The sequence below is a fragment of the Haliotis asinina genome, chromosome 8 (assembly GCF_037392515.1).
Source record: "Haliotis asinina isolate JCU_RB_2024 chromosome 8, JCU_Hal_asi_v2, whole genome shotgun sequence".
Lineage (NCBI taxonomy): Eukaryota > Metazoa > Mollusca > Gastropoda > Lepetellida > Haliotidae > Haliotis > Haliotis asinina.
The window spans coordinates 9748805-9771277 of NC_090287.1; the positions used below are offsets into that span (position 1 = coordinate 9748805).

Sequence of the window (22473 nt, forward strand, 5' to 3'; positions counted from 1 at the left end):
CTTGTTATATGTGTGTTACTGTATTCTCTTTACTTATGGCTTGTCACTCAAATCCGCTCATCCGCCCCAAGGTCTACTGAGTAAACTGGTTCAGGTTCTGCTGTTTAGTGCGTATTCATTTCAATAGACAGGAGCCTAGTCAAAGGTGTTATAATAGAGAGTTACCCCCCGTTCCAAAGGTAGGCAACTCTTGCCCATTTGCTTGCACGTGTGTATGTTTTGGTTAATTTCTAGCTGGAAGGAGGTTTGGCCTGAGACGCCTGTTACGGTCAGAAGGTGTTATTGTACAATTCACAGACCATAACCCATGTATGTTTACAGTTTGAGAAGCATGATTCGTTTCTGTATGATTGGAAACATGCTCGGTAGAGGTAGAGATCAGGCGTCAAATGTCGGAGTGTCTGGCTACTAGATAATAACTATAGTTCTAGAGACCCGCGCCGTTTATATTCGTACACATGACGTAATTTCCATTGACTTACATCTTAATTGAATCTAATAATAAATAACTTTCATGAATGTAATTTTCATAAAGGTCTGTCAAGTTTTGTACATTCGTGAGGAATTGGCTAAATCACATAATTTCGGTTTAATTTTCCGATATAAAATAAAAACATATATTTAAATATTGAATTAAGTGTATTCCAAAGATTTAAAAGATCTAACACATTGTGATTTGCCTCAGACATGCTGCTGATGCATGCTGGTCTGGACGAATATTCGTTTGATGCTGTAATTATTTGATTAAACTCCCAGTTTGCCCACTCCTATCAGGAAGACAACCTTCTATAAGGTCAGTTATTTCTAATGTACATGTAGATAAACACTCCTCTTCAAATGTTTATGTAGCTAAATGGATGCAGCAATTTTGTACTTGTATCATGTTTGTCAACAGGAAACAAATGGCAGACAATAAGTATTTTGTTGGCCAAGTTGCTGATTTGCTAGGAGGCAAGAAGATAAAATCAAACTCAGCGACTCCACCAAAAACAAAACTTGAAGCTCTCTTTGATGTCAAGACAAAAGGAAAAACTGAACACAGAGAAAAGACTCGCACAGAAAAGAAGACCAAAAATGTTACAAAACCAAAAACAGTAAAAAATGAAATCAAGACAGAAAAAGATGTGAAGGCAGAAAAGGTAAATATCATGATTCCTCTATGAAGGTCCTGTAACATTCTTAAAGAGGGGCATTCTCTAAGTAAGGCATTCTCTTCCCACAAATATTACTTGTCATATCTTCCTTCAAACCTCTGTACTAATACGACCTTTCATGGTGCAATTGTTCAGGATTCGTGGTTGGTTGCAATCATATTTAGTTGTGCAACCAGCATTGTTGGTATACGTGATGATTTGTAAGGCCTTAGTAATATGGGAAAACTAGAAAACCTTACCACAGCTCGATACACAAATGTTTTTTCTAGACATAACTCAGTCATGGCTGGGTCAATAGCATCACCATAACCGTCTTGGACAACGGTCATGCTAGCCATTAGATTCTCGTGTGTCACATCAACACAAATCCACGGTGGAGGAGGAATATTTGTGGCCCCAGATTTGCTTCTGTTAGACAAGTTGGATCTAAGTCGATGTAACGCACATTCTGATTGGATAGAAAGAACAGAGATAATTTGTGCCACAATTCTATGTTTGTCTGTTGAAGTCACAGGTTTGTGAAGATTTTTATTCTGTGTCACCACCACCATGCCCATGCTAGTGGATTTACCAAAGTTTTAAATGTCCCAAGACCAGCAGGTTTTTTTTAATGCATTGACAAAACTGTTCAAAGTGCACGAAGATGTACTCTTTCTCAGTTATAACAGTGAATTAAAGGTGGACGTAAAGGTGGTGGGCTACTCAACACTGATCACTGTGAAGATAATGATCATTAACATTGTGTCTTCATCATTATAACCTCAACTGGTTGGATCTTTTAATGTGAAAGGGTGTACCTTTGCCATTTGATAGTCAGCATGTCCAAACAGCGGAGACAAGGTCACTGTTTGACATTTCAGTGTCAAGAAATTGTCAGCAGTGTCCCAGCTTTCTCTAAACAAGAAGCTAAAGATGGTATAATAATAGTGATAGCGAAAGTGAATCAGATTGTGAAAGTAAGTGACGTCTGTATTTAGTAGTCCAAACTAAGGGGCATGTGACTGTATAAACCATTAAACATAAAATGATTGCTTTTCAGAAGTGTTGTTTTCCGGAACATAATTATATCCGTTTCGCACAGACGCAACAGCAGCAACATTCTCTGCTCCCCTCTTCAGTGAAGTTAACTCGACCAGCCGTTTGTGCCATTTGACCTCCCTGTAGAGTAGATTTGACCTCCCTGGTCCTGTATACATTGAGTTGATTTGACCTCCCTGGTCCTGCATACGTAGACTAGATTTGACCTCCATGGTCCTGCATATGGAGAGTTGATTTGACCTCCCTGGTCCTGCATACGTAGACTAGATTTGACCTCCATGGTCCTGCATATGTAGAGTAGATTTGACCTCCCTGGTCCTGCATACATAGAGTAGATTTGACCTCCCTGGTCCTGCATATGGAGAGTAGATTTGACCTCCCTGGTCTTGCATATGGAGAGTAGATTTGACCTCCCTGGTCCTGCATATGGAGAGTAGATTTGACCTCCCTGGTCTTGCATATGTAGAGTAGATTTGACCTCCCTGGTCCTGCATATGTAGAGTAGATTTGAGATCCCTGGTCCTGCATATGTCGAGTAGATTTGACCTCCCTGGTCCTGCATATGCCGAGTAGCTCAGATCAAGATGACGAGGCTATAAGCTTTTGGGAATCATCGTAATGTTTATATGAAGCCGTTTATTGAGGATCAGAAAGGTTATGTGATTTAACTGTTCCTGTGTCGGGGTACCACAGAGGTATGCTGAGTGCTTTTTGTTTCCCCTCCACCCCCACTCACTCTTTCACTCACTCACTTTGTCCAGGTCATTCTGTTACAAGGCATGGTCAGAAAATGTTTGGTTTAAAGAATACATTAAAATCATATCTTATCCCTTAATTTCAGAAGACAGGCCCAGCTTCTGAAGATCAGAAGCCCAAGGAAGCATTAGAGAAGAAGAAAAAGAAGAAGAAAGAAAAGAAGGCAAAAGAAGAGGGATTCTGTCCTCCCAAGGGAATTGTTCATGAATCTTTGAAGGAAAGTTCAGAGAAAGAAAAACTACAGTTAGTATCAATTTGGTATCTTTTTGTCAATTCAATGGCTGTGAATCATTTTGAAAGAGAAGAAATTTGGATTTATTTCTATGAATACATGATGTGAAGGTTTCTTGTCCAAAAACATTTTAGATATCTATTACAATGATTAATATTAACCTTCATTTCTTTTTAAGAGTTTCACAAGAGAAAGCATACGAGTGAGTGAGTGAGTTTAGTTTTACGCCGCACTCAGCAATATTCCAGCTATATGGCGGCGGTCTGTAAATAATCGAGTCTGGACCAGACAATCCAGTGATCAACATCATGAGCATCGATCTGCGCAATTGGGAACCGATGACATGTGTCAACCAAGTCAGCGAGCCTGACCACCCGATCCCGTTAGTCGCCTCTTACGACAAGCATAGTCGCCTTTTATGGCAAGCATGGGTTGCTGAAGGCCTATTCTACCCCGGGACCTTCACGGGTCAGAAAGCATACGAATGACAACCATTCCTGCTTCACGTTTGGTGTTGATGCTATGGAAGCATCAGAAGTTGTGGGTTATTCTTATTCTCCATTCCTCTGATCTTGGTTCTTCCATGTCATTGCAGAAAACCAAAGAAGAGGAAGAAGGAGAAAGAATCTGATGATGAAACTGAAACTGCTCCCAAGAAGAGAAGAACAAAGTACAAGAGAGATAAGACAAAAGACAAGAGAACTGTCTTCATTGGGAACCTCCCTTTGGACGTCAAGAAATCAGTTGAGTTATTTGCAACAGACGACGCTGTTGAACATGTTGATCATTTACCATGAGTATACTTGTGTTATCAATTATAACAGATATTGCCACTATGAGTTACCTTGTATCTACATCAGTGGTATATTATGGTTTCAGGATAGTTTGTGTGTGGACTTATTTCTGATGCCTCACTATGCAACAGTGTACAGAATCGTGAAAACCAGTAAAATGACACAGTTTTATCACCATCCTGTTATATACTGCTAAGACACCTTCAATGAAAGTAAATTCCTTGATGCCAATTTTTGGCGTTTTAAGCCTTACCTGTTCAAGTGGATTTTGAGAAAATTACCATCAAAGGAACAAAGGCCATAAGTGTGATAAACCATTCAGAATACGTCATTCGAGAAACTTAGTAAATATACACCATTTTCAAGCGTGGCTTTGAGTCCCTCACCACAGCTTGTAACATTCAAGATTTTGTTTATGACAAGATCCCCATCACATCCAGTCTTAGATTTTGAACACTGCTCACAATGTATTTTTCAGGCCATAAAAGCCCTGTTTGCAGAGTTTGGCACAATTCAAAGTGTACGATACCGGTGTCCAGTAAGTATAGTTGTCTTTGGGATACCACTGTTGGTCAGGACGTAATGGAATGTAAATCTATCCTGTAGACGGCTTAACAGTCACATGCAACCAAAAAATCAAACATAATTAAAGCAGTTATCACTTGTTTATGATATGTAAAATACATTGGTGATCGTGAAAAACAAATAAACAGAATTATAAGCGTATAATCGCAAATCAAAAGTGCAATAATTTGTTCTTGATTTTCATGTTTTCATGGGTTTTTTATGTAATGAGTAGATTGTTTACTTGTTTATGTACACAACCAAGATTAGACTACTGCTCACAACCCCATACTCGGGGCATGCATACTGGTTCAAGCTCCCTGCACATACATTATGAATGCTGCACAGCATAGCTGTTGAAACCAATTTTTCCCCAAGGACTGGGAGAAAATTAGTGAAACGTTGTAACTCTGATTTGTGAGCTTTTTTTCGTCATGTTTTTTTTTTTCAACTTTATAGGTTTAATTGACAGTTTTGATGATTTGTTCCGGTAAGTGAAAGGTATCAGAATCTGCAAAGTTGTGTTTTACGTTGCATGTGACCTATAAGATTCAAGCATTATCAGTATTTTTGGTATTTTAAATTATTTTCGGATTTTTATGACTTTTTATTCTCATAGTATTGATTTTTTTCCAGCCTGTTTCTGACCCAAAGGTTTCAAAGAAAGTCACCTTCATTAAGTAAGTATTGATAATCAGAGGTTGTATTTAATTTTTTAAGTTATGATCATTGAGAAAAATTGTAAGCAAATAATCTGACTTTAAATAGTATCTGTTCCTTTTGCACCATTTAAAATGGAAATAAATGATTAGCCATGGAGTATTGGAATCCATTGCTCCCTGTTACAAACGGGTAATAAATGCTGAGCGACAGTCAAAACACATCAATTATATTATTATGTAAATTATGATTGTGTTCAAGAAACCTACAGGCAAAATGAAATGACATGCCAGAGATAAGTATTTGAATCCTTGGCTGAGAAATCGGCCATCACTTCTGGCATACCTTGAGTGTTACTGTTAGAACACAACCAGGGAGTCTCTATCTGGGTCCTATTCCACGAAGCAGTCACAGGACCTGACATGATTGTAACTCCTTTACTTTTGCAATAGCGTATAACTGTCATGCACTGTTATAAGCTTGTAGAACAGAGCAGTGAGCAGCAGCATGTAACTAGTAATGTACAACTAAGAGTGACTGAGAGAGTGCTTTTGGTTTCACACCACTTTTAGCAATAATTCCAGCAATACGACAGCAGGAGACACCAGAAATGGGCTTCACACACTGTACCCATGTTGGTAAGAGTCTTCGGCTTGATGAATGAACCCAGCAACCACTATGCTGGCCTATCGCCCTGTACGCCAAAGAACTTGTACATACCATTGCACCTCTCTCTGTCTGTCAGCTGGTAACCATTCATGACAAGTTTCCTTAATTAGCATTTAGTGGAAAGATGGGGCAGGCATTACTTGACACCCATTACCAAAAACAATCTGAAATACATGAATCTGAAATGATACCATTAGATGAGCTTCAGTAAATGAGTCAAGAAAATTACACAGACACTGGTTGATATCAACAACTTCTTGTTAGCCTGCCAGTGTTTATTTGGTCACAGATGACATGGCCATGTGGAAGCTTGAGACTTAAGCGTCTTGTATCTTGACATGAGTATCTTGATATGTATTGATACATGCCTGTTGTTGCATGCGACATGTTGCAAGGACATGTCTGTTGTGTTGTCTGACAGCAGAATTCTAGCAACATGGCACTGACCAAGCTGTTCATAACTGTGCCTGAAATATTGATGCTAAATTATAACTCTCTTGCAATGTGACCATGTGACATTGAATAGAGAGAATACTTTACTTTTTGGTTTTACTTGCAGGAAAAGTTTTCACCCTAACAGAAGTAATATCGTATGTTTTGTGTGCTTTGAGGATGAAGTGGCTGCAAAAACGGCATTGAAATTGTAAGTTTTGTTTCTTACTGTCAGAAAGGCAACCATGTACCGTATGAAACGCTGGAAGTATTGTGGCCATAATTTTAATTTGAAAAGCACATTTAATTAACAATATAGCAGGACCAACACACAAACTATTTTCAAATATTCAAAAGATGTTTGTCATTTTACATATGGGACAGGTAGATTTGTCGCAATTAATGAGTTACAGAAGCTTTCAATAAAACCATGTGAAAAGGGGATTTGATTGTTACACTATGAGTACCATGGCAATAATAGATCATTACTCTGGTTTGTCAGGACATTAGACTCTGTGAATATCATGGCAACCATTGATCATTCTTCATGCTATCAAACACTGGTTTGTCAGGACATTACACTCTGTGAATACATGACAACCATTGATCATTCCTCATGCTATCAACCACTAGTTTGTCAAGTTTGGATCTGAGTAATCAACAGGTGATACCAATGTATAGTGTTGAGTGTGAAAATATCATTACTGTACATACTTAAGATATCTGACAGGTATTAATATGTCTACCATATATCAAATGTATATGAAGTAAATGGGTTCTTGATTCTTATTTTCCTAGAAATGGCCATGAACTGAATGGATACCATTTGAGAGTTGACCTTTCATCCAACAACAAAAAGGTAAGTATGCTTACCGTTCAAATTCACTATGGTTTACTTGCAGACATAAAAGCTCCTTCCTGTCTTCTCTCTTCACCTCCTTGGCAGTTGGTTTGGCTCCAAATGGACCTAACACTGACATAAAAAAAAATCAGAAACTAATGAACTACAATATAAACAAGAATTTAGTCAATATGTACTGAATATAATGCATATAAATTCTTATTTACAGATGGATCCAAGGATGGTGGCTCTGTAGCTTGTGCCACTGTCATTGGATCCAGAACAATATCATCCTGATTGCCTGATAACAGCTCTATCTCCCAGTGGAAGCAAATGCCATATTAACAGCCTTAAAATATATTAATAGACACCCTAAGTATAAACAATATATCATCTTTGCAGACTCTCTTTCTTGCCTTCAGACTATTAAAAACATATCATGTAAACATCCACTTTCACTAGAACTTATTGAATTGTCTCATGATCTTGTTACTGGTCAATACGACATCGTCTTCTGTCGGTTAACCAGCCACGTACGAATCTCTGGTAACACATTGGCTGACCTTGCTGCTAAAGCAGCACTCAACAAATCTGTATCACCACTTTTTATTCCTTACACTTATTATAATTAGATCTTTCATCCATGCTCTGATGCAGAAAAAGTGGGACTCCCAAGTAGGTATAAGCAAATTACATGTGATAAAACCTTATATTGTTGTATCTACTTAGGTTTTCAGTCCAGATTTCAAACATATCCTGCTTTACTGTGTTGAGTATTCCACCACAAGGGACAGCTATTTCAAATTACTAACTATGAAGGATCTTTTTAACAATGCCAGTTCTCATTTAATTATTGCATTTTTAAAAAATTAGATCTGTTAACGGATTTGTAAATAGGTAAATATTTTATACTTGAAAGTTTAAATTAGTAACTCAAATTGTTAGTGACTGTACCCTCAAAGGTGGTTAAAAGTACTGTGAAATAATTGTCCTCCTGAGAGGGTACATTGGTCCCAAAACATTTGAAGTAAAGTTAAGTTTTCCTGGTTTATTTTTAATCATAGTGTTTTTGTTATTTTAATGTATGGCTAATTCTCTGCATAAAGGCCATTGGCTGAGGGGATGGTGTAAATCCAGCAAGGCTCCATGTAGGTAGCAAAAGTAAGTTTATCCCCATGGTCCCTAGTGTGGTGATCTACCTTCAGTTGTTGGCAATCTATGGCCCATTTTTATATTGTATTGTCCTCAATAGTTAAACTGTTTTAATTTAATTACTAGTCTTAAATGGATATCTGTGATATACTAGTGGTTTTACTGTTCTTCATCAACAGGGTTTGAGTTTCTAATTTTCTTGATCTACAATGAAATTATTAGTTGTTCTCATCATAACATGCAATATTGCTGATATGACGATAAATATTAACTCACTCATTCACTCACTTTCAGATATATTTGTAGCTAGCAAGTCGAGAATTCCAACCTGTTCTTAGACTGTCAACTATATATGTACTACTGATACATATGACTTTGCTATCTTGATTCTAATGTGCAATCAGTATATATAAATCTGATTTGAAATAGATGATTGCATGTTTTGTTGCACAGCTGTTGAGGGAGAAGTGCATGTACTGTTGGAATACAACATAATAGTTGATTGAGAGAATTAGATGGTCAAGTCACTATTGATTGTCTGTGCCAGACTGGAGTTTTTACTGGAAGCCGCCATATAGTAGGAATATTGTGAGTGAGTGTGTTGAACTACAAGCAAATTTGTGGACCCTTGACATGAACATTGATTATCTCTCTTTGATCACTGTGCAGTTTGGGGATTATAAGATCAGTAAAAGGTACTTGCAAGAATGTTTATTAATTGGGTTATTTATTCTAAAATAAGGACCTTGACAAGAGTTGGAATCCTGTTTTTTCTGCTCAGTGTAAACTGACTTGTCCATTACAAAACTAAAATGAAACCAAAAAGTGACTCTGATGGAATGGTGAATTATTGAGGTTACTTTTGAACATGTTGAGCAAAATAAATGATGTCTGAATGTAATGATTGTACAATCCATGCTACCCATGTTTGACAAAAGAGGCAATTAACGATATTGTGTGGTCAGGCTCGCTGACTTGGTTGACACATGTCATCATATCCCAGTTGCATAGATAGGTTTGGTGACTGGATAGTCTGGTTCAGGCTTGATAATTTACAGACCACGGCCATATAGTGTGGTGATAATCAACAAACAAACAAATGATTGTCACGGATTTAACAGGTCTGCTCATTTCTGGTGCCCCCTACTGTGATATGGCTGGAATATTGCTGAAATCAGTGTAAAAATAATCTCATTCACTCACAACCAGATTTGTAACAAAAAAATTCAGAGAAGTACAGTTGTGATGTTTGAAAGTTTGTCTGTACATGTGATGTTTCAACCAATGGATAGCTGTGTGTTCACTAGTCACCAACCAGCATTATTATATTGATGCGGGTATGGTCAGGATGACTTCTTATCAGCAATATAAATATTAATTACCACAATTATGATATTTTTGTTTTGAAATACAATAATACTATATACCTGCATAATTGTTGTTTCATTTATCATTGTTTTCTTCTAACAGCACAACAAAAATAATTCGGTCTATGTTGGGAACCTTTCCTATGGTAAGTTTGTTTTGTCCTAAAGGACTCAGTACCCAACCAAGATGTCAAAGTTAGCATATATGTTTGGAAGGACCATTCCATCGCCGGTTGTGATTACTTTAACTTGTATCTGTGAAGGGATAACATGGTATAAAGTGCCACAATGCAGAGTTACCTCCCCTTATCTGTTTGGAACCCAGTAGCATGAGGTCATAAATTAAAGATTTAGAGCTAATATCATTCTGTTATATGCCCCTGATTTTTCATAACAGTATGTTTATCTCAATGTGTTCTTAAGATTAAACAAATACATTATGCACTTCTGGAAAATCATAGGTTGATATTATGATCATATACCTCTGAATGACTTTGTTTAACCATTCGCAGTCTAGTATTTATTGGTAAAAGGTCAGGGTAAAATGCTTTTTGTACCCTTTGTCTCCTTGTGATGAATCTTGTGATATCTGTCAATGTGTTCTGAGCTCTCCATTGCTTGTCTCTCTGTCCTAGCATCATGTACATCTTATAGTAATGGCAGTCGTAGTGCTATGACTGGTGTGTGGAACAGGGCCCCGGTCTTCTTGTGATATATCTAAATGTGTTCTGAGTACTCTATGCCTGTCTTCATGTTGGGAATATGGTGATGTTATGTTTACAAGCATCTTGTATCTGTCCTCCTGCGAGGAGTCTAGATGGCAACAAGGCGTTCTCATTAGGTGACTCAAAAGTGTCAGAAGATAGAAGATATGTCATACAAGTTCTTGGACAAGCTTGCCACCCACACTGTAGGTGCTATTATGCATTATTGTGATCTTATTCTTCAGATATTGAAGAAAACATGATGTGGAAGCACTTTGAACAGTGTGGATCGATCGAAAATGTTCGGATCATCAGGGATCGACAGACAGGATTGGGCAAAGGATTTGGCTATGTGTTGTTTTCTGTAAGGGTAGTTAAGAAGTGTTTGATGCTTAATGTTATTGTAACTTGTCAAATGAGTAGTAGTTCTTCATCAGGCAATGTAAAGTGTATGTGTTTTTTCACTCGCTCACATGGGCCAGTGGGAATGACAAGTGGCTTAACATGTCTGAGGTGTGGGAAAGTTGAAAAATATTTTTGATGTTTGGTTCGTTTGTTGTTTAACACTGTACTCAGCAATATTCCAGGCATATAGTGGTGGTCTGTAAATAATTTAGTCAAGACTAAACAATCCAGTCATCAGCAGCATGACCATCAGTCTACAATCACATCTCATTTGCATGGATCACTGGATTGTCTGATCCAGTCTCCATAATTTACAAGCCAGGATTATGTAGCCAGAATATTGCTAAGTGAGGCATTAAACAACCATACAAAAGTAGTGAATATCCCAGACCTCCATCATTATGCGCTGATCTCCCAACGGACTCTGTTCACACAGATTAAATACAGCACACTCATCCTCTATTAATGCAGGAAATATATTCTGCACATGGTAATTTATTTTTCCAGGAGAAGTCCTCAGTAGACTTGGCCCTTCAACTACATAAGTCTGTGCTGAACGGGAGGAAGATCAGAGTTACTAACTGCACAAGTGTGCAAAAGAAAGATTCCTTGAAAATATCCTTTTATATCATTTCGATGCTGAAACACTATCAAGTCTTGGCACAACACTTGTCAGCTAAATATCAGTCAAGGTCATGTGTGGTCTTGGGATTGGCCTTGGATGGTCCTAGTAGTTGTCACCATCATTTGCCAATGCTTGTCTTTGGGGATGGCAATAGGTGGTCCTTATGAATGGGTGTCCTGGCAATAGATGGTCCTCTGGATGCACATGGGTGGTCAAGTAGTTAGTAAGTTCTACTGAGTGCCATTGCTGGTCTTCAGAGATGGCAAAAGGGTGGTCCTTAGGAATGGGTGATCCTGTTGGTTGGCCATGGATGGTCCAGTAGTTAGTGCTACTGTTTGCCTATTGGTGGTCTTCATGCTTGGTAGAAGCTGGTCCTTGGGTTTGTCATTGGGTTGGCAATCGGAAGCCATCAGGACCTTGTCTTTGGTGGTTAAGAAATGGCCATGGATGATGTGCTGGAGGTTGTAAAAGAGTTGTACATGAGTTGTACATGAGTTGTACATGAGTTTTATGAGTCCTAAGTTTGTCGATGGAGGGTACTGTTTGTTTGAAATCAACAGCCTTATGAATAAACTTTTGGTCAGGCTCTGTGACTATGCAGATTTACAAACCAAGAATGATTCCACTGCAACCAGCAAACTGAGGCTTAAACAACAATAAGTACCTCTCTCTACTCAGTAGAAGTATCACCATGTCTTGGATCATCTGTGAGTTGTGTGTTATGCTCCTTAATTCTGTTGTACAAACATCCTGTGAGACAGAGACTGCTGAAGAAGGCCAAGAAGATGGGGATGAAGCCGACCAACCTGCGTCCAGGCGAGATTAGGAAACCCAAGTCCATAAAGGACAGGTCTAAGAAACCCCGCCACCGAGACCAAGTCAAGCAGGCCTTTGCTGCTGCCCCTCCTGCCACACCTCAAACCCCACAATCTCACAACAGAAAACACATTAAGTTCGACTGAGTTCGGGGTGCTCAGGAGTGTCTGTAAGATCATTTTGAACGGGCATGCCTTTGGGCAGGTGCATGCAGTGAAACGTTCCTCCTGTGGGCCATCCAATGGGATATCAGTTTGGTTAGACAACACTTGGGTTTTCCATCAGGACAGAATGGGTTCCAAGGAAATGAGAATGCAACAAATTGATGCCGCATTACAGTGTTATCTGAGTGTTCAGTCTTGTGGATGCAGTGTCGCCATATAGTGTTGCCATGTTGTGACAGTACAATAACCCATATTCTGTCCACTGTGAATAAATGTTTATATGGATGGGGGATTCTACGCAATCAGTTTACTCAGTTTTCACATAGTCTATATTCCCCATCACTTGTTTTTCAAAAGCAGATGTAAATTATGTGAAATGTTATTCCACAGGGAAACTTGGTTTGATCCAGAGATTTCATTGACAGTATGTGACATCATATCTGATTGTTCACAACAATGATGCAAATGAGCAAATATACAGTGACAGTTCCACAAATATATTGCTACTTTAATGGAAATGAAATGTAGTTTGTGACTGTTTGCTGTAAATATGTAGTGTGTACATAATCATTAAAGACAATTTGCTCCAAGTTCTCTTTTGCAGGTAACATATTTTACAGTTCATTTGGTTAATGAAGAAATAAATGAATAAATGTTGTTATCATGTGTAAATAAATCTAAACAATGCAAAAACAAACTAGAATTGTCACTTTCTGTTTGGCTGAATGTCTTCACATATGATTGTTTGATTAAGTATACACATTTGGACAGTTTTCACAAGTGAATAATATACATATGCGCAGCCTTTTGTTTTCATTTTCAAGATCAACCCTCTATTGTGTGCGTGGACAGGTATTTACATGTTGGAAACAAAACTGTTTACAAGCAGAGGGTTTTGATTACAACATTTCTCAAATGTTGAATGTCCAGTGCTTACATCACTCATGCTTCACATCGCAGGTGTCCCTGCCATTGCAGTGTCCTCTCATTCACTGATACCACTGATTGGACAGATGTGGAGTTCTAATAGAGAATAAGCTCTTCAAGAAAGCAACCCTCACCCAGCTTAAAATCAAGTATTTGTCACTGAGCTTTAGAGTGTAACCGTCTTCTCATAGAGCGTCTCAATATTGTTTCAAACGGGTATGGCACTATCGGAACAGCACTATCCCTAAAACCCTGTGGTTACAGGGTAGGACGATATCTTCACGAACCATCAGAAATAGGCTGAAGGCGGCGGGATACAGGGCTGGAAGACGTCAGACGTTTCATGTTGAACATGAACCATTGTGCAGCTCGTTTAGAATGGTCTAGACAACGCCAACGCTGGAATCTCGCGTCATGGAGAAGAGGCCATTTCTCTGATGAGAGTAGGTTTTTATTGCACGTTGTTGACGACCGTTCACTGTCTGGAGACGATCAAAGACGGCAATGGCAGAACGAAACATTGCAGAGACCATTTCATGCGGTGGAGATTCAGTCATGGTATGGGGTTGTATCTCCCATGACTGCAAACTTGATTTGGTCACAGTGCAGGGGAATTTAAACGCTACTTCGATATCAATGTGAGATCTTGCAAGTAAGTGTTGTTCCACATTTTGACTATCACGTGTTGGCAGACCGTCCAATTTTCATCGATGACAGCGCCAGACCCTACAAAGCACATGCCGTCATTGAATTTTTACATCGAAACGCTGTAGAGACAATTCCCGGGCCTGCCAGAAGTCCTGATCTCAATCCGATAGAGCATATTTGGGATATCTCAGGCTGTTGAGTTTGACAAAGAGACCCTCCTGTACAAACTTTACGTGAACTGGAAGCTGTCCTGCATGAAGAATGGGCTTGGCTCCCTCAGCGTCAGATTCAAAGACTGATCCAGGAAATGAGGAGACGACTGTAACTATGCTTTCTGACTCTTAAGACACTATTCAAGGATTGCAGCATGGCTTTTGCACCCAGAACCATGTCAAATTCTGCGTAGTTACCCAATCGTGGAAACTTGGGTGGCGCTTGATTAATTTCCAGGTGTATACAACGGTCAAGAATGATGTGACATCTGTATATACAGTGGTCAAGAATGATGTGATATCTGTATGCACAGTGGTCAAGAATGATGTAGCATCTGTATACACAATGGTCCAGAATGATGTGACATCTGTATTTAGAGTGATCAATCAGCATGTCACATCTTTATATACAGCTATCAAGAAGCATTTAACATCCATATATGCAGTGATCAAGTAGCATGTAGCATCCGTATATACAGTGACCACGAACAATCATCAAGAAGCATGTAACATCTGTATATACATTGATCAAGTAGTATGTAATATCCATACTAAACAATGATTAAGCAGCATGTAACATCCGAATATACAGTAATCAAGAAGAACGTAACATCCGTAAATACGATGGTCAAGAAGCATGTAACATCCGCATATACCATGGTCTAGAAGTTTGTAACATCCGTATATACCATGGTGAAAAAGCATGTAACATCTGTGTATACCCTGGTAAAGAAGCATGTAACATTCTTTATATACAATGATTAAGCAGCATGTAACATCCGTATATACAATGATTAAGCAGCATGTAACATCCGTATATACAATGATTAAGCAGCATGTAACATCCGTATATACAATGATTAAGCAGCATGTAACATCCGTATATACAATGATTAAGCAGCATGTAACATCCGTTTATAGTGCCTGTTGGACAAGTAGCTTGCAGAAACCGATTGGGGTGACTACTCGAAAACAAGTTACAGACAGAAGGAGCAGTCTTTGTGTTTGCTTTCTTGCTTAAAATGTGTGTGATAAAACGATTGTTAACTAATAAGATTTGGAATGTCAAAATATACCCCCGCTTGACTGACGCGCGCGAACTCACGCACCCACGCACACAGACACACAAACCATTTGGTTGGGCCATCACGAAACGGGCCGGTTGCGGTGATTTTTAATACATCAAGCGTGTTCACATTATTTTCCTTTGATACACTGTAGTAGTATCAGGGCAATGTCAGGAGAGATATGGGGCTTATTTGCCTCCAACGCCATGTCCCTGTACCCGGGACACTGTGGAAGTTGATAGGGGAGTCTTCACGAAGGAACTTGACTCCATTGATCATACATGGCAGCTCGAATAGCAGAAAACCAATAAGGACGTGATGAGATACCTGATTACCATCATGACCGGCGGCCAACCCGGTAGTTATGGTGACTTTAATAACGTCTAACACGTCTTGTAGTGAAGTTAGCTTGACAAAATACAACTTTACTAGGGTAATGTTCTTACTGCATTTCGTTTTCCTTTCATTAATTTTCATCCATGTTCCTGAGGTCTTTTCTAATCTCTTTGGAAGCAAACATGGCTTACTTTGTCGAGCCGATCACTAGGGTCGTATGGCGGTAACAGGCACTGCCATTTTTACGAATCTAGCATACAGTCCCCAAGAAATCACATAAGTAGGGACAATGACTCCGTATAAGTGCCAACTTTCGCCAACTACTATAATTAAACCTCTCAGCCTGTACTTATCATTGACTAAATAAGACGTTGTAATATGACATTGGGTATTCTTGATTGAGGGTTTGTTAATAGAAACATTATACTCTCATGATGTCTTACTTATATATATAGATAATATTAAGAATAAGAATTGAATTCCTGGTTGGGCATGGTAGAGTTTGCTACGGCTTGTTCACTGAGGGCGTCACAGGTCGACAACCGGGTACGTCATGAGTGTTTTCCAGCTATGCATATCGTCCTATATATACTGAGTCAAAAAAGAAACTTCACATTCTTTCTTCAGGGCACAACAAAAGAACAAGAGATGGTAAGATGTTAAATTGTTTTATTTCATTGCTGAGATCCGTGTGATGTACTCGATATACTGACAGTGCCACAATCAGTTCCATTAGGCTACACCGCCGTTCTAAAACATGGGTATACAGAATGTCAAGTCACAAGAATAAGAATTCGAAATTTCTCTGTTCAGTATTGTGTATGTCCACCCCACGCATTCACCACTGACCAAACACCGTCTCCTCATCGACTGTCTGATGCTTGTGAACACGTGGTTGGAGATTCTGCACCATTGCTCTTGCAAGGCAGCGCCAAGTTCCTGCAAATTCAGAGTTTGGTTCCTAAGACCACGAAGCCTTCTCCCAAGTGCATCCCAAGCGTGCTCTATTGGATTAAGGTCAGGGGACCTCGATGGTAAGTCCGTGACGTTGATTCCAGCGCTTTGAAGGACATTTCTTGTCAACATCACGGTGTGCGGCCGAGTATTATCTTGCTGGAACTGTAGACCTGGGCCATGAGCCGCCATGAAATGAATGAGTTCAGGGGTGAGCACCTGGTCGCGGTAAGCAGCAGCTCTGAGGTTTCCACGGATGACCAAAAGTCGGGAACGGTTGTTCCCACGGAAAGCACCCCACACCATGCAACTTCCGCCCCCGAATCTGTCGACCTCTGTACACAGTATTGGGCATACCGTTCACGACGTCGTTTCCAGACTCTATGCCTGCCGTCCGCGAATCTGAGGGTAAACCTGAGACAACGCGATTCCAGTCTCTCTGGGTCTATCGGGGGTGACGTTGGGCCCACAGCAGAACATGACTTTGATGAAACGGCGTCAATATTGGCCCACGATATGGACGGCGAGAATAGAGATTGGCAGCCCGCAACCGATTTCGAATGGTCTGTGAGGACAGTCAACCTCTAAACATCTCAGCCCTGGTACGTGCAGCCGGCAGAAATCTGTCACGTAGGTGACGTAGGATGATTTGACGGTCTTCTGCTCGTGACGTCACACGTGAACGACCCGACTATGGGCGATCAGAAGTGGTGCCGACTTCGCAAGTCATACACAGTACGACGGTTCATCCCATTTCTCTTGCGACGTCAATAACTGATCTTCCCGCAAACATGCCAACGGCACCTTTAACATTGCACATTTCACAATCGTGGTATTCAAAGTACCGTTAGAACTGTAGTTTAAAAGTGTTTCTTTTTCAAACTTCGATGCGAAGATCACGTGATCGACTACACGTGCAAAACCTGATTTGGCACGAACGTCATTTGCACGACGAATGGATGGGTTTGAGTGGGTTTTGCTAACGTTATTCTAGAGTCGAAAGACAGGGATCCCATTTCGGATACAGAGATGTATGATCAGAGAAAAATTATTCATTATTTTTAAAAATTACATTTTGTGGAGTTTCTTTTTTGACTCAGTATATAAGAGATGATCTTGTGTTTCTGTGTACATTAAGATGTCTGGAAGATTTGTCATAACTGTGCGCAGCATACTGCATAGACGATGAGTTTTAAGAAACTGGCATTTCGTATTCGACCACCACCACCACAAACACGCAAACCCATAGATTGTGTGGTACAGTATGATCTGGTCATTGATATGGCATACTGAAAATGCATCGGGAAGTTGTGAATCACGACCTACAAGTCGAGCATATTTTTCCATGCTCGATGTGTTAAAAGACCAGTTATTTCAGGACATTTAATTTGGAATCCAGTTACAGTTTTTGTAAGGTACATATACCTTTCCGAGGAATGTGTGGAACGGAGGTTATGTTTTAGTCCACCCGCAGATGTTACCATTTAGAAGTACTATTAACATGTTTGTGCCATTCGGTGTCCTGCAATGGGATTTTTTTGACATTACCTTGAAATAAAGCATGTGTGTTGGTAAAGGGTGAGTGAGTTTAGTAACACACAGTTGTTAGTTGTATTTGTTGTATAGGGGCTGAAATAAACAGTTATTCGCCATGTTTTTTCATGTCGTCATCGAACACGTGTGACCTCATTAGTCATAGACTAGTCTAAAACCATAGCCTTATGATGACCTTTGAGAACACCTTGTTGGTGACTTATCTGGCTGACACCCCGTGGGAAACGGGTTCGGGGTGACTCGCGTTGACTGAAGGGTTAAATGAGAGCGGGCCCCGTGGAAAACGGGTTCGGGGAAGGGGGCTATGTCCATCTTAACCCCTTGCTTCTCGTGACCCGTGAAGGTCAGGGATAGAATAGGCCTTCAGCAACCCATACTTGCCATAAAAGGCGACTATGCTTGTCGTAAGAGGCGACTCACAGGATCGGGTGGTCAGGCTCGCTGACTTGATTCACACATGTCATCGGTTCACAGTTGCGCAGATCGATGCTCATGTTGTTGGTCACTGGATTGTCTGGTCCAGACTCGATTATTTACAGACCGCCGCCATATAGCTGGAATATTGTTGAGTTGAGTGCGGCGTAAAACCAAACTCACTCACACTTGCTTCTCGTAGTAGATCACATAATCACCCACGTTAGTAAAGGGATTGGGATAGCCTTTGGCCTGCAAATAGTAATATTTGGTCCATTTCTGAGGCTCAGATCATCACATAAAACAAAGCATACCGTCCACAGGTTTTACTGTTTTTACTTTGAAGTAGCCATGTATTGTGTTCGAAAAACGCACCATTCCTTGGTAGAAATGTATGGAATGTCCTTTGATAATACTCAGACTCATTTGGTCACTTACTTTGTACAGAAATTTGTGGGGTGTCACTCATATTGTACATGCGTCTCCATAAAAATCATCATTACCATCCACACCTGGACTGACCCATCATCTCTTGTGATGAATCGACCTGGACATCCATTGTGGGTATGAATATGAATTGGTCATTAACAGAGATCTCAGATCTCAAATTAGTCGTGGAAGCATGTGAGATCGGGATTACGGATGTAGTAGGAAGCTTCTTTTCCAAGTAAATGGCCCGAGAAGGTTCCTAATGAGGCTTGCAACAAACAAACACAAGCACAATCTCACACTCCTGAGACATCCATGGGGAATATTCAGCACAAACAAAGACTACTTATCAACATAGCAGCGTCCTCGGAGCATAGACTGGTACTAATTACAACATTGTGAAACCTTTCACTCGTCTTCCGCGTGTTGGAAATAGTGTTCTCGTTCTTGGACATTTGATGTTTTGCGTGTTGATTAAACTGGTTTCACTTATAAGTTTTAGATACTTGACATTCAACATAGTAGTGATGCTGTTTCAGTGAGTGAGTGAGTGAGTTTAGTTTTCCCCGGACTCAGCAATATTCCAGCTATATGGCGGTGGTCTGTAAATAATCGAGTCTTGACCAGACAATCCAGTGATCAGCAGCATGAGCATCGATCTGCGCAATTGGGAACCGATGACTTGTCAACCAAATCAGCGAGCCTGACCACCCGATCCCGTGAGTCGCCTCTTACGACAAGCATAGTCGCCTTTTATGGCAAGTCTGGGTTGCTGAAGGCCTATTCTATCCCGGACCTTCACGGGCCAATACTCTTTAGATACTGGCGATACGCGTGTTAATAAAACCGTTGTATTTATTATTGCGTGTTGATTCAAAAGTTGAAGCTAAACTTTAAACGAAAATCAGCATGTAAATAATCTGACGCAAAGCATTAACAATTGACAATTAACAATTGCATTCTAAGATTAACTAAGCTTACAAATTAATACAAATCACAACGAAAGTAGTACAAACAGTATAAATTGGAGTACAAATTCAAGGGCAATGAAACACAAAAGCAGAGATGCTATTATATACACCTCATCAATGACCAATTGGGCGAGGCTGGGTAACCAGGGTAAGAACGATCTCTACAAAATACTAGCTTCCTTGTAATCTGAGAGGTGTCTCCTTGTAATCTGAGAGGTGTCTCCTTGTAACCTGAGATGTGTCTCCTTGTAACCTGAGATAATAATTCATAAAGATATGAAATGAGAAGTTATGCCTCCTTATGTACTTGAATCAAAAAATACTCTTGATGATTCTCCAGATCCCTGGGTTAGAAAACCCAGTATATTCCAGAATTGTTGCTACATGTAGCACAAGCCTAAAGACGGTATACCACAGACCTTCACTGAATATCCAGTATCCGAAGCCCATTTCTGGAGACCCCTTTCGTGATATTCTTGAAATATTACTAAAGGCGCTGTACAATTAAAACTCGCTCATCCATAGCGAGGAATCGATCACTAAAAATATTTGGTTGGGATATTTGTTAGAAACCGATTATGTTGTGCTTAGTGCTTCAAAATATTCACTTGATAAGGAGGTATCGAACAAAAATATATATATTTCAGTCACATATGCTACATGTAGCATATCGCCTACGGCGACGCAGTTCACTACACAGAATTTTGTCCCTCTCACTGTACCCACTTTGATGCCGACTTTGAGTTACCGACATCCTCGCGATTTTAAAAAATGCTTATTCTTCAAAACATAGACATTAATACGCAGATTCAGTGGATGAATGCATTTGCACCATGAAAGTTTGTCAATGTTCTCAATACTTTTCACTGCATATACCCTTGGAAGACTGTTAATTCGAGGGGAATGATCGCCAAGCGATCTTTCTGCCGCCATGTTTGGATACTAGTAACACAGGTTACCAGCATCACCCCAGGTACAGTGCCTCTGGTTTTGGACTCGGAATCCGCTTCTCCCGGGTTAGGCTTCCAGGCTTTTCTGCAAGATATCACAAATGGTGGGTTTCACCAAGGAGAACTGCTCTCACTCGCTCACTCACTCACTCACTCGCTCGCTCGCTCACTCACTCACTCACTCACTCACTCACTCACTCGACCCGCCAGACACTCACTCGACCCGCCAGACACTGACCAAACACAATGACGCTGTAATAAGACCTGGACACATATGGATGAAGTATCGATTAAATGAGGCAGCATCCCCCATCTTTTCACCGGAACAGCTGATCATGTGATGAACTGTAGGAAAGAAGAGGCGTGACATCGCAGCTCTCTATGGCATTTGTAATTTTACCTTTAATCAAGCGACAGGTGTCACTGCCGGTTTTCCTTCTTGCAGGATCTACAGGTGAGATTATATGTGATTTTCAAGTCCCTGAAACCCACTAGGAAAAAGGTTACTCTAAACAGATATACGTCCTTGTTGAATAGTTATTTAAGAAATTGGTTCTAGTTCTTCACGTGCAATAAATATAGATATTTAGAAAATGAAATTCAACGTCCAGTAAATATTTGGCATCAGATCAACATGTAAAAGTTACATGTTAGTTTACGATACAACTAATTTAGGATGGTGCTTCCATGTTTCCAGGTGTATATTTTCTTGTATATGCTCGTATATGTTTAATACATGTGCAAGAGCAATCTATATCCCATATCACCTGACTGGACGTTTGTGATGGACTTACCTGCTTTCATTGTTATATTGTTGTCTGGTACTCATGTCGGGTGCAGGGAAATAGCACTAGCGATGATTTGTTATACTTTGCCTTGGGGTATAGCTTACTATTGCGAACCTCTGCTAATATTGCCGTTTTTCGGATACAGGGGTTGATGCAGCTTTTTGAGAAAGGCGTGGTGGTGGGGTGGGATGAAGATTTGCACAGTTTTCTGTTGATCCATTTTCACGACAGTTTGGACGGTCATTTAAAAAACTTTCAGGACACAAGGGGAGGTGCGCACCCCTGCACGTACCCCACTCCCCGCCCCAGCCTATGGGATGTGGGTGGATCCAGGTTGTGTTTATAAATACGTTGGTGAGGGTGAAGGTGAGACTGTATTGTAGTGAGGGGTTCCACTGAAGAAAGAGAAAAGGGTAAAGCACATCTTACCTCTGTATTGTCTCTTTGAGACCTGTTCCAACGGGCGATTAACATTGTTTACGACGCTGCGTCGATGTTTCTTGTTGTTTACTCCAGAGAATATTATACGACAGTGTTTTACATGTACACATCTACATAATCGTATTATATGAGGGATGTATCGGTATCTGGATTTAACTGTTGAGATATAGCAGTAGGTATGACAATGAAATAAACAATAACAAATGTGATAAAACACTTACAGTGAATGAAGTAAAAAAGGCTGATCTTTTAAGACTTAATATTTGAACGCATCGACAAAACCTCATTTCCCTTGGTATTTTAAAAAACAGAAACAAAACAAAATTGTTCAGATTCAAAACTGATATTTTTCTAGTACTTCCGCTTCATCATGGCATGAAGAAGGACACAAGAACATCGCCATGGTCGA

The 22473-nt window shown here is 40.0% G+C and overlaps 1 protein-coding gene across 2 annotated transcripts; it reads left to right on the plus strand.

The window, feature by feature from the left end:
• The first annotated feature begins 175 nt into the window (after positions 1–175).
• LOC137293878 (RNA-binding protein 34-like) lies at positions 176–13070 on the plus strand. Of its 2 annotated transcripts, none has more exons than XM_067824657.1 (12): positions 176–309; positions 896–1139; positions 3034–3191; positions 3776–3923; positions 4453–4512; positions 5175–5218; positions 6427–6510; positions 7098–7158; positions 9763–9805; positions 10609–10727; positions 11276–11383; positions 12137–13070. In XM_067824657.1, coding segments are annotated over exons 1-12 (1290 nt in total). In that variant the 5' UTR covers positions 176–307; the 3' UTR covers positions 12356–13070. The 2 variants fall into 2 exon arrangements, with proteins under 2 accessions (XP_067680758.1, XP_067680759.1); XM_067824658.1 differs by having other exon boundaries at positions 201–268.
• Positions 13071–22473: the final 9403 nt, after the last annotated feature.

Bases quoted from the DNA above. Each gene is read 5' to 3' on its own strand.
- LOC137293878 (XM_067824657.1), top strand. The intron at 3,924-4,452 runs GTTGAGTTATTT...TGTATTTTTCAG, and splicing joins CTTTGGACGTCAAGAAATCA to GCCATAAAAGCCCTGTTTGC. The intron at 4,513-5,174 runs GTAAGTATAGTT...ATTTTTTTCCAG, and splicing joins GTGTACGATACCGGTGTCCA to CCTGTTTCTGACCCAAAGGT.